Below are 13,417 nucleotides of genomic sequence, written 5' to 3'. Positions count from 1 at the left end.
AATTTTCGCCAGGCGTACTCCCGACAATGTGAACACAGCTACATTAATTTGCTACTAAAACTGGTACAGTCCCAACTGCCTTCCAATCAGATGTTGCATTATATACATATGAGAGAGAGAGTATAATCAAGCATATCGTCATGCCTATATAACTTAACCCGTATCAAACACCCAATTCTCTAGATATCAACCAATATAGAATAACAGTCGCTGAACCATCAGCCCAAAGCAGTAATTCTGTGCGACAATGCATTCAATGATTTTAATAGAGAAAACAAACTTATTTGATATAAGGAATAGAGTCATGCTGAACCTTGGTATATATTAGTATGGGATCTGATTGGCCTACAAGTCATGGGATGTGTCACATAAGGCAATTATGCGCTCACAGGATCATAAATCACATGTGACAGCATTCAACATCTGTCCTATTCATTTGTGCTACTTCATGTCTCATTCACATTATGATATTCTGCCAGACTTTTAAGACCTTGGAAATAACCAACAAAATACATTGTATATGTTTCTATGTGTCGGGGCATGGGGTGGGGGAGGTGCAGGTGTGCACATATGGGGGTATATGTGTGTGCTTGTGCATTTATAGAAATCAAGAATTGAAATCAAGCATGTTGTATGCTTGTGTTTCTGGCTGTTTGTTATTTTCTTTTACACAGGGTTAACATCTACAAATAAGAAAGCTTGCCCTACAGTAACCTATATCACACTGGAAAGCACATCCCACATACAAATGTGATCTCTCGAAAGACAACACCACAAAATGGTTCTTTACAATAGTTTTAAAGCAATCTTATACTTTCTGTCATGTTGTGATATTCTTGCATACTCAACTAGCATGACAAATCTTCAAAACCTGGAGCCTGCAAATCCCTAGACACTATGCCATCCTTACAAAGTCCTTTGTATTAATTCACCAGTTCTTCCACTACAACCTTATTGATATACATACCTGCATACCTTAAGAATCCTCCACCCAACAAAAGGAGAAGAAATCAGTGAGTTGTACCGTGGAAGCAACAGACGTAGTTGTAGTCATCAATGCTAACATGGTTACCGACTATGCGCTGAAGTTCACACACATCTTTAATTTAGCACAATTTTACGCACATGTCATCCACCTCTCAATTGGCTCTTAAAGTTGATCAGTGCAAAAATGCAAAATATTGAAGCAACCACTAATAATCAAATCAAATCGTTTAAAAAAGCAATGGTCTATGATAAATAAATGCTACCATGTCATGAGTATGAAAATATTGCCAATCAAAATTTATGCACAGGCTGCCAAAGTTTGACTTGAGGCAGATGAAACGCAGCGATACTAAGACCAATGCCACGACTGTAGCTTAGTATCAATACACTGCATGCCTTGATAGAATCAACATGGTGGTTGCAAGATCAAATACAGTAACAGGTTCTATATATAAATAGTTAATTCTGCAAACTTTTTAAAAACAAAATGTAGAAGTACAATAATGCACAGATGCAAAAAGTTGCAATGATGCAGTCACTAATCCACTCATATTTCTGACTGTGCATGCTGTACTACTAGTAGCAATCATATGTTAAAATCTGCATGAAATATGACCAAAAGAACTCAAGACTGTATCATGGCCTCTACAGGAAATCTGCAATATTGGAATGTCACACATTGGAAATTTTATTTGAGATATAATAATGACAATTGCCTAGAACAAATGAGAGTGTTCCACAAGTTTGAAATGAGCATGTGTTATTTGCAGGACATACACATGATTGGTGTCATGGGAATATGACAGGCCAAGTTCTCCATCTTACTTCTTTGACAAAACCTGATACTTGCTTCCTTTGCAAAACTGGTTATCTCAAGAAGATAGAGCATTGTCAAAATGTACAGATGATGCCAAAAAATTGACTTAGTGAGATAGGGGGTAGGGGATGTTGATCCACTTCCATGTGTAGAGGGTGCTTGTGCTTCAAAGCATTCCACTGAAGCTTGTTTGCAAAGACATGACCCAGAAGGGTTGATTACAACAATGGTATAGCACAGCTACATCCAGGAGCTACATTAATTATACTTGCAATCAATGCATTAGTAATTGAAATGTGCAAGTTAACTAATTAATTTGCATATTATGGGGTGATAATATATAGTTGATATCGTTTATAAATGGAATGCTAGAACATTGTCTACAGGTGCATGAAATTTGACAGATGATCCTTCTACAATCCCGGACATAAATAGTTCAAACACTTGTGTCAAAGTAGGGCTGTTGGAGACTGTATTTCTGATATACTTGACATATTAAAATTTTGCTTTCTTTGACGTGAAGTCTGAGCCATTTCCTACTACTACAACCCTCCCCCTGCTCCACCAATCAATGTTGGAAGTTTCTAGGGGTGCATGACAACATTGATCGGGAGAATGGGGGCATATTTGAAGTACCCATGTTAAAGTGTTCGAACAATTATGACCGAGATTGTAGCTACAGGTGGCATCAAAAAAGCAAATAATATAAACAAATAGGTAAATAAATAAAGAGTTTAAAATAAATTGTTGTTTATGACAATGGTGATGTTCAAGACATCCACCCATACCAAGAGTACCAGCGTTTTCTTTTGATATGGGGTTACGGTACCTTTCTAAGGCCCCTGACTGACTGACATTCTCAACTCCTTGTTAGTTAGTTAGTATTCCCTTTAATATATGCAGCAAGTGTCAGTCAGTCAGTGTACACCAGAATAGATGCATACAAGTACACTATGTATGTATGGTAACTGGCAGGGTGTTAATAATCTAATATGGAAACGATAGACTCAAATTCATATTTTGTACGCACGGATGGATGGATGGATGGCCGGTTGGTTGGATAGGGAGATGAGATAGGTGGATGGCTTCCATGCAGTTGCTTTTGCTTGATCAACTCCATACACTAGGATCCACAACATGCTCATCTATCAGGGCACATTTCTTTAACCCCAATACATTTGTATAACCAATACATGACCTCTGAGAATTTGGGTACAGAAACTCATACCCTGCAAGTTGAGGTCAAATATTGCTCTATGATTGTTTAATTGAGGTTATTGAACTATGGCATTGGGATGAGGCCATTGTGGTCCATAGTGATATATCTTATCGTATGGTTGCCATTCTACAGGGCAGTCAACTAGCTGACATGGGATGGATGGATAGATAGCAAAATAGAAACTTTCCATATGCAGGAAAGAGAGCATTACAATTATTCCTGAAATACCAGTAAAGCCTGAAAATTCAAATTTCCTGTACAGAATTCAACAGACATTGTTGAAATCCTGCAATCTTACATTCATGAATAGTACATACGACCCAGGTATACAACACACATAAACTGGGGTGTGAATGTGCTTGCTTTTGTATCATCATGATCATCACTGATGCAAAATTGAATTTGTCACTTGTGCTGTTATGTGAAAAAATGACTCACAACCTACTGACCTGCCTCTTATTAACAAACTGTTTCAGTTTCTTCTAGGTGTGGATACATCAGTTTATTTTATTTTCTAAGAAAACACATGTGCCTACTTTATACAAAGCAGTATATGTTTGTTATTCAAATACAAAAAAAAATCTGGTTATTCTGCATAAAATATTACACAGATTAGTTACGAAAACAAAACCAAAATGGTCCATGGATAATTTTATATTGTATCATTCCACCCACTGTTCTATAATAATATGCCTACATTTAGATCACCTTAAGATTATTTTCATTGCTTCAATTTGTCGCATTTTTTCTGACACACTTCTGCCATGCATATTCATATATTCTCAATCCTGACCTTTTTCTAAACCACTAAATTCATCAAAGGTAAATTGAACCAACTTTAGTTGTCAGTGCAGCAGGTGCGCAAGGCTATCACATATTCAATATTTCTCTACAATACATAAAAGATTTCCATTTTTTAATTCTCAATATTGATTTCACTGGTCCAAAGACAAACATATCTCTCGTCATACTCTTGTGTCTTTTTGGCTCTTTTTAATTCAGTCCATATGCAATACGATATCATTCAATTGATATCACCCAATTTCAAAATGGTAATCACCTGAAGCTATCCAATATGACCCTGAAATATTGAATATTTTTGGCAAAATATGGAACATGTTTCTATCTCTTGATTCAAAGAATCTTCATGACTTCAGTTTGTATTCAATTTGACATCACAATCACAAGCTGGCAACTATTATCCTAAAATAGATTGGTTTTTCATAAACTTGCAACACAATATCTCTTGTCACAGTGTGTTTCTGGCATTTTTTGCATTATGGTATAGAATATTGCTCAAATTTGATAAATGCTAACATTTCAAATAGCAGTTCTCAAAAACACAAACAATAATGGGGGGAAGGGGGCCAATACTTCTTCTATCATAGTCCCAAGGAGGGTTTTTTATAGACTTGGTTAATTTACACATAATTTTAATCATCGTATACAAAATAGGTGAGATATTCCTGGAAATTTGCTTAAACATCTTCTACTTTGTCAAAACACATGCAGATGAACATTGGTATGCGTTCATTGTACTATTGCTACAGAGCGCAATGTGTCATGTCTGTGTCTGTACATATGGTTCATCTTTACTATAAGTCAACTTGTCCTATCCATATAGTTTTTTCAACTTAAATGGCAATATTAAAACAAGTCTTCTGAAAGATCTTTGACCTTTTTGTATGTTGTGAAATATACAGACATGACAAGCATCCCATAGCTTAAGGAGGATAAATATTTCCATCTTTGGTATTCTCATTTCATCTAAATATTTAGAGACAAGCTTGGCTGTTTGGAATTGGCTAACACATCCACGTAGCATAAGCCTATCAGCCCTTGACGTCTTACATTTTGAACGTCTCTAGCAAATACACTTTACTTTGTATGGAGTGTCTTCACAACTGTTTGCTCTGCACCCACCCACTACTTAGCCTTGCCAAATCCAAATCAAGAATGAGACCCCCGTGAATATTCCTCGGCGACAAATGTGCGAAAATTCGAGCTTCTGTGGCATCACCCAGGATGCGAGCACGACTTGACTGCTGCGCAAACGAGCAGGAGACCTAGAGTGAATGAGGATTAGTCTTTCACACATGCACTCCTTGTCTTACCAAGTGTTGAGCGCCTGCTCAAATTTCAACGAGAATTGCCATTAAGGTGTTGCACTTATCACTGCATAATTTACAATCTATCAACACTCCGGAAATATACTCACTCTTCAGTACTCAGTTCACATATGACATAAGATCTGCATAATACACCAATCCTTTTCTTGTTTCAAATTAAACACTTATTATTACTAAACATAATGAAACAGTTCAGATTATAACCATATTACCGTCATAGTACTCTGTATGCATGTAGTAACAATGGACATGTGCCACAGACTATGAAACTAATAAGAGTGCTATTGAGGGAAATGAGAGGGGATCTGATGCTGAATTGCCCAGAGATTCACTTTAAGCTAACCCAAACCTCCTCTCTTGATATCTCCATGGGAAAATCTTGTCTTAAATGTAAGGAAGGAAATCAACATCTGCTTCCAAGCACTTACATCGCCCATGTTGGCAGAGACAAGTGTGCCCTTAAAAGGGACTGCACTTATATAGTAGCACCTGTGGGTGAGCACATTTTCAAATCATGTCTACATCTGAGGTTCATTGTAGGGTTAAATCCATACAGGGAATATCTTTTCATAACATGAGGGTCCAAGGGCCAGCTTTAAGACCTGGTAGAGTACCTGGAGGAAGCCGCTTCGGACGCATGAGCGTTTTAGTCACTTTAACATTTGGGGGTCACAATTAAGGCAGCTTTGCATATTAAAGGATTAAGTTATGACAAGCTTTCTTTCAATATCCTTTTCAAATACTACCCCCACACTTCACAATCCAGTAAATCCACAAGACACCACAAATGATGCACATACTTCAATATGCAGATAACTACATTAAATTATCACACAAAGTAATTCCTGTTCTTGATCAATGTGCGATACAAGTAAAAGTGATGAGAGTGGAATTTATTCACAGTGAGTGTGTTCATCATCATCATCACCCTACTCTCAGATAATTAGATAAACATAACACACTTTCCTAACATTTCACCATACGATACAATTTCCTCATATTTATGCAGCTTCAAGGGGTGCTAAAACGATTCCCTTGAATCATTTGATTACCCAAGCACACACAACTTCCCATGAAACCTGTTCAGACTCCTCTCACTTAGATATCTCCCTAATATCATCTCTAATTTCATTTCAATAACAACACAATACAACTCTCTAGTGGCTAAATCTGCAACTCAAACTTATGTGATAGTACTCCCAAATATTTTAGCATGGCATCACATCTGCATACAATAGGGTACAAATTTCAGACACACTGATGCATAGGGATCAGTAAACTTACCCTGTTCTCAGTACTACCAATACTCTCCATATAACACTAGCTTAGCTCTAGAATATAATAGTGAGGATCGTTTCTCCCTATATTCATATTTTTAACCTAAATACGGAAGTCTCCATGGTAAACTGGGACATTTATTCCTTTTCACACCCTTTTCCCTCATTATAGCTAAAAGCCATTGGCACGACTACGTCTCATGACGCTTAATTCCTGGCAGGCAGGCCTCTCAAGTAATTTTCAGCTTTTTAAGACTTGCACTTGCTGATATCTTTCTTTCGTAAATCCCAAAATTTGTCCAACGGACAGTATTGCTTACAAAACAAAGACATTTCTGTCCTGAAACAATGCAAATATGATCAATAATGCCCGCAATAATGATCATAAAGATTAACACCTTAGCATTTTGTAGCAGACTTGTGAACAATATTTCATTGGATTTCTACAGCGCTTTTTGCGGAGGAGTCAAAGCACTGATGCTTACAGTATCTAGCACACAATTATGCAAATCAAGCATGCAACTTACATCAATCAATCGGATAAACCTAATAAACTTCCTTTTTATTACACATTGGACAAAAGTGTCTAAGGAATACACATTTTCAGACTTGTTCTACATACAAGGGGTATAGCTTGCTGATCATGTAGGTCCTGTCCTACATGGGACACTTCAAATTGCCAACATCTTCACAAACCAAATTAATTTTCAAAGAATTTTTCATAAAGATGAGAATTCACACTAAATAAACATTTGACAGAGAAATAATTTAGCCTCTTAAACTTGCTGTGATCATGTAGGTCCTACATGGGACACTTCAAATTGCCAACATCTTCAAAAAACTAAATTAATTTTCAAAGAATTTTTCTTAAAAGATGAGAATTCACACTAAATAAACATAATTTAGCCTCTTAAACTGTGTCAATCTATTTCATAAAGTATCAGCTTCTTCTGCATGTGGGCGTGTATTTGAAAGGAAGCACACAAGCTTGATATTGGCATGTTTAAAGAGTAAGGAGCTAGGATGTTTGTTGAAGGTAGTGACAATCACTCTCATGACTTGAGTGTAATAGGAGGAAAGCAGTATCTCATCTTGGCTCAACAATACAAGAGAACTAGGCTGTCTGGACACTTTATATGTGTGTACACTGCAGTAACAATGACATAACGTGGGTCTGGACAGATTGCATGGATGGTTGTAACAAGTTTATGTTTACTTAAGATGCATTTGACTTTTGAAATCAGATTTCTGGCAGAGAGGCTGGCACAAAATGAACAACAGATTTTATGGTTTGATTCTCAATCTTGACTCTCAATGTTGACTCTCAATCTTGACTCTCAATCACTCAACCTCGATTCTCAATCTTTACTCTCAATACTGAATCTCAACCTTGACTTACAATCTGAACTTTCAATCTTGACTCTCAATCTTGACTCTCGATATTGAAACTCAATCTTGACTCTCAATCTTGACTCTCCATCATGACTCCCCATCTTGACTCCCCATCTTGACTCTCCATATTGACTCTCAATCTTGACTCTCAATCTTGACTCTCAATCTTGACTCTCAATCTTGACTCTCAATCTTGACTCTCAATCTTGACTCTCAATCTTGACTCTCAATCTTGACTCTCAATATTGACTCTCAATCTTCATCTTTCAATCTCAACTCTCAATCTGGACTCTCAATCTTGACTCTCAATCTTGACTCTCCATATTGACTCTCAATCTTGACTCTCAATCTTGACTTTCAACATTTAACTCTCAATCTTGACTCTCAATCTTGACTCTATCTTGACTCTCAATCTTGATTGCCAACAAAGATATCACACAGTCTTCACACTGGTACCGTAAGTAAGAAAAATTTTCATAGGTGCAATCGTGTCATCATGTACATACTATTAAAGCAATGACATGATGCATAACATTATTCAGTGTGTTAAACAAGACAAAGAACCTGCCGAATTCTGCAATGGTCTGCTGCTTGGTTGCTGTGCTTCATTTCACAACTCCCTGCATCACTATATTTCAAAGCACAATGACATCTTGCCTGCATTAACTTTTAGTCATCAAATTTGAAAGAAAAAATTCTTCTTTAAAACCCTGGTATATCAAATGTGGTGACTTGCAGTGAAAAATATGTTCCAAAATAACACTCTGAGAACTATTTATGTAGAAATATGTTTTACATGTAATGTCATATAGAAAAGGGTACAACATGTTAGTCCTTAACCATTCAATTGAATACCTGAGTGGAAGAAGGGCCCAACTCCAATTTTTTACCAAATTGAGTTAGACCCAGCATTTTATTGCCAGCAGACTGTTCTTCCTTAGGTGTGAAAGATGAGCCAAAATCCACTCTTTAAATAGTCTTCCACATACACTTAATCATGATTTTCATGGAAGAAAGGCCCAACTCCATGGAGTTGGGCCCTTCTTCCACAAATAGTGGGTTAAAGAGGAATTTTGTTCATCCATGAAATATGCTTTTCACTACAATAAACTTTCTTGCAAACATATTACATGAGTTATATTTGTGCAATTAATGGTGGTTACCTAATTTCTGTAGCCATTTCTAACACGGAATTGGCACTTGCAGTATATTAGTGGAAGAAGGGCCCAACTCCAGCTCGTATTAAGACCTGTATCGTTGCCATGGAAACATCATATATAATTTCGAATGTACGTAATATTGTATGCTCATGTATTTAAGGTCCCCTGAAGATGAAAACATTCTGTCTATAAAACTTTTCCAAATATTAAGTTTTTTCTTGATATCTCAAAAACAGTTTTGATGGAGTTGGGTCCTTCTTCCACTCAGGTATTCAATTATAATGTGGTGACTTGTGTTAAAAAAATATGTATATCTTGACAAAAAAAACCATGTCACATTTTTGAACAGTTATCGCTGCTGCATCACATGAATGACTGATCATTACAATCAATATTCCCTTGAACTTGACTACCTTCCATTATTGTGCCCTGGATTCACATTCTTCAGCAAACACATGCTAGATATTCTCCCACCAAGGAGATAACCATGTCTCTTTCATTTCAATTTTTTTGTGCGCTCAGTACCCTGTTCCTAATCAAGTACTTCCAATTAAAACCTGAAGCATCCTTGTGGTTACGATGAGTGCTGTTATGAGTTAGCTACAATATTTACTGCATGAACCTCAGACCTACAATCAATTACTCTGCTGTCTAGGCTTAGTTTATCGGCCATCAGATGTACAATTGGAAATGCATGAGGCTCAATTTCACAACACACAGTGAACCTGAATGTCTTTTCTTCCAATTTGTGATATAAATCGTGACCTTTCACCTCAAGCAACATATTTCAAGTCTTAAAGGGCTGGTCTCATAACAAATCTAAGCTTATTCAATGAGTAAGGTGATGATGCTCATAACTAATGCAACAAACCAACAACCAGGGAGAAAATGGGAGCAAGAAAATACCTGAATTCCACATTCCTAATTTAGATCTTAATCAAATTTACAACCTCATTATAACATTAATTACCCACAACTGACCTATGACCTTTAACAATCTTTTACATCTTGCTTAGAGTACACCGCTGCATGGGAATGGAGACAATATAATTACGACTCAAGTTTTGTTTTCAGTACTCATCCAAACGAAATGCCAATTTGGTTATGTCAGCTGACAATGACAAATAGAGTTGATGATAATTGATAATCTATAATAGCCCAATCTCGTCAGATTTTTTTTTTTGTTCACTTAATTAGCGACTTTTAGCTGACACCATGATGGATGCGGTATAGGCTTTCACACCTGTCACGTTGGGGAAATTGGAGCATCATCTGATGTTATTATCATAAACATAATTTCCCCTGAGTTGTCTGATACTGTAATGATGAAGAGTTGGATATAATTTATCCAAATTACATTAGCTCAATTTTCCAGGGTTGCTTCATCATGTGGGTGTATAGGAGGCTGACTAGGAGAATTTGTTCACGTATGACAATCCATACACTGCTTAAAAACACTTATTTCTGCAGACACTTTCTTTCCTGAATATAAAAATCCACTTCCTTGCGGTAAAAACTGTCATCGCCTCGCAGAGCTCTTCTTTACCTTTCACAGGTTTCCATCAAATGTTGACAAAACTTAAGTGCAATTTGACTTTTATGAACTTTTCAAATCCTCTAATCCAAATTTAGCTGCAAATGTTTGTGTCATTTTGTGTTTTTGAATGAGTTTCATGAATCCAGCAACAGTTAAGGCGGTTTGGAGCCGTGCCTGAGCTAGCAGTGTTTGTGCTCAAATATTGTAGTGGCTGCGACTTGTACTAAATACATAACATTAAAAAAGTGACCATTTCGGAATCTTTGCTGAGCAGCATCAAAGCTTGCAATACCATCATGGCATTTCATTCAGCATTGTCACAATCCTCCCCCATGTTGCTGAAAGGTATTTCTGATCCTTGCATATATTCATTGTCTTGCAGTCTGCTTCATTTTTTATTATTCTTTTTAAGAATGATTAGAATGACAGAGTCCAATATCAATCTCCATGATGCTAATATCAGTCAGCATTCGTAAGACCTTCAACTGACATCAGTACCAATGTATCTCACAGTTGGGCAATAGACAATTTCAGCAGCTGATAGGGAATCTCAAACATTTTCAGAAAGATGTCGCATGCCAAAAACCTTTTCAACCAATCAATGTCTGGCGATTCAAATGCATATTCGACTATGCAGTGGACATCATGTTCAATACGCCGTGTCAAGTACAAGCAACGCGATACGTGAATGGTGTGAACAATCATACCACGCCACATGATCATCAAACACGCTTTCGCCAATGTGTTGTTGGTGTGTTTTTGTTTACCATGCATGATCAGTGTTTTTTATAGCTCCTGCAAAAGTTCCATTCATATATTTTTCAAACTGGTATGCATTTACATATGATTCAAAACACAGGGTAAAGTTGATCAGTTTGCAGCAACAGGTGGATCTTGAATAGAAAACGTAATGCCAACATACCTTGATATATCGACTGCTCAGTACCAGAAGTGGGTAAGTGGCTGCCCTGTGAACATTTGGCAATTTACAGTATATTGTACTCATCTATACATGGCAGCTACACATGGCAGCTGTTGCACTTATCCACTTCTGGCACTGAGCAGTCGATATGTGTGAAAGGTAAGTGCCATGTCATGAGTTCAACTAGCCACATCCACTGACCAAGTTACATTTCTGTTTCAAAGTTATTCCTACTATATGTGTCTTGTCTCAAGTTGAGAGTAACGTCATGTTGGGTTTCGCATTGGCAGATTAGAATCGGTGCGTTTATGTGGTTGCATCGCCAGTGTATGGACAAATCGTCCTGCTACGCATGCATACATCCTGCACAGGATTAGGTTAGCGTGCAATTCAAATCTGCCACTGCGAAATTCAACATGGCATTACTCTCAACTTGAGACAAGACAGACAAAGTGCTTTTCTAAAAACACAAGCCCATATTTTTCAAATCTCCAAGAGCAAGAATTCATTAATCTAAACACAGATATATGGATTTAAGCCTTAAGGAATGAGTATCTAGCTCATCCCAAACAACTTTCATAACCATAAAGTGTATGTACACTGATGAACTTTGCTACAGGGCATGATGATATGTTGACTGCGGCTGTTGATATACCTACCTAGCAACTGCTTCACTGTACACAAATCCAGCATTGGCTCTTTTGACAATTTCAAAACACAGATCTGCTCCTTCCATACTACAAGGGTAAGAAGATAGAAAATTCTCATTATTTATATACAGAGGAGATTTTGTATTGTAGAGGTTTTATGCTATTCATCTTGGACACAAACCAGCATATGCACTAGGCATGTTCACGATAATGTAATAATCGTCTATCGCGATATATTTTCATTATCACGACCGTGATAGCAGTTTGACAGGCCACGATATTTTGATGGTAAAAATGTGTCTTCAAAAATACCAAATCCGCCACAGCTATGAGGCTTTTCAACTTGATATCAATCACTGCCAACACGTTTTTCTGTGAAACTTGACATAAAGTAAGTTAAATAAAAGCACATTTAATAACGTTTTCCTGTTTTTTCGAAACAAAAAATTAGTCAAATAAAATGTGTTTAAGTTTCCCTCATTATCGCCATTATCGATTATCGCTATAAATTTTGCTGGCGATATACGATATTGAAAAAGTGGTGATGAACATGCCTAATATGCACATGAGCAATTTGGTTTTTTAGTATGTATAATGAACAGTAAGGAACTGATTATTAGAACTTTACATTACAATGGATTTAGGGCATGCCGGAATTAGGGTAAGTATATCCCACTCAGTCATTATGTGTCTGAAACAATGTGTATCCAAATCTAAATTTATGCTGGAATAAACCAAAAACATCAGAGGCGAAAAGCCCTGTGCCATCCCAACACTGCCAAATAGATACCATGCGCTTGTTTTTCAGTTTACTATACTGCTTTGATAGAATCAGTGCAATATATGCAGCTTATCAGTTCTCTACCAATGTTCAAGTTCTTTTAGCCTAATGAGCGAGTTGATACTTACTATTCAAAAACCATATAAAGTAATCCATCTGAGCTGTATGTTTCTAGTAGTTCAACTATGTGTGGGTGTTTCAACATGTGACAAATACTAGCTTCTCTCTTCAAATCTGAAATGACAAAACAATGGTAGCAGAGCATGATTAATGTTTGCTTAAATTTTTCTGAATATTCTACACATCATTAATCTATTTAGTCTAAAACTTGTTAAAAGCTTGTTGAAACTTTTGTTCCGGTTTGGAACTAGGGCAACCTAACAAAGACATAACTAGAGCGATAACCGCACCATAGCTGAACCATGTGGCTTCGGCAGTATATTGTGGTAGGCCTATACCTACAATTGAAGCATTTTGAAAACTTGACCTTTGACCCCTTTATTGCCCCTTAATGACCTTAAATGAATTTTAAAATATTTGCAACAT

At 36.8% G+C, this 13,417-nt stretch overlaps 1 protein-coding gene across 1 annotated transcript in view; it reads right to left on the bottom strand.

The window, feature by feature from the left end:
• Positions 1–13,417, bottom strand: part of LOC140155073 (peripheral plasma membrane protein CASK-like) — a 277,597-nt gene that overhangs the window by 202,598 nt on the left and 61,582 nt on the right. Inside the window, 2 exon segments of the mRNA XM_072177760.1 lie at positions 12,100–12,177; positions 13,000–13,105. Coding sequence (XP_072033861.1) covers positions 12,100–12,177; positions 13,000–13,076 — 155 coding nt within the window. The 5' untranslated portion in view covers positions 13,077–13,105.

This window comes from Amphiura filiformis, chromosome 6 (assembly GCF_039555335.1).
Source record: "Amphiura filiformis chromosome 6, Afil_fr2py, whole genome shotgun sequence".
NCBI classification, from domain to species: domain Eukaryota; kingdom Metazoa; phylum Echinodermata; class Ophiuroidea; order Amphilepidida; family Amphiuridae; genus Amphiura; species Amphiura filiformis.
The sequence above is the reverse complement of the archived record's forward strand: the minus strand, read 5'-3'. Positions and strand labels throughout refer to the sequence as shown.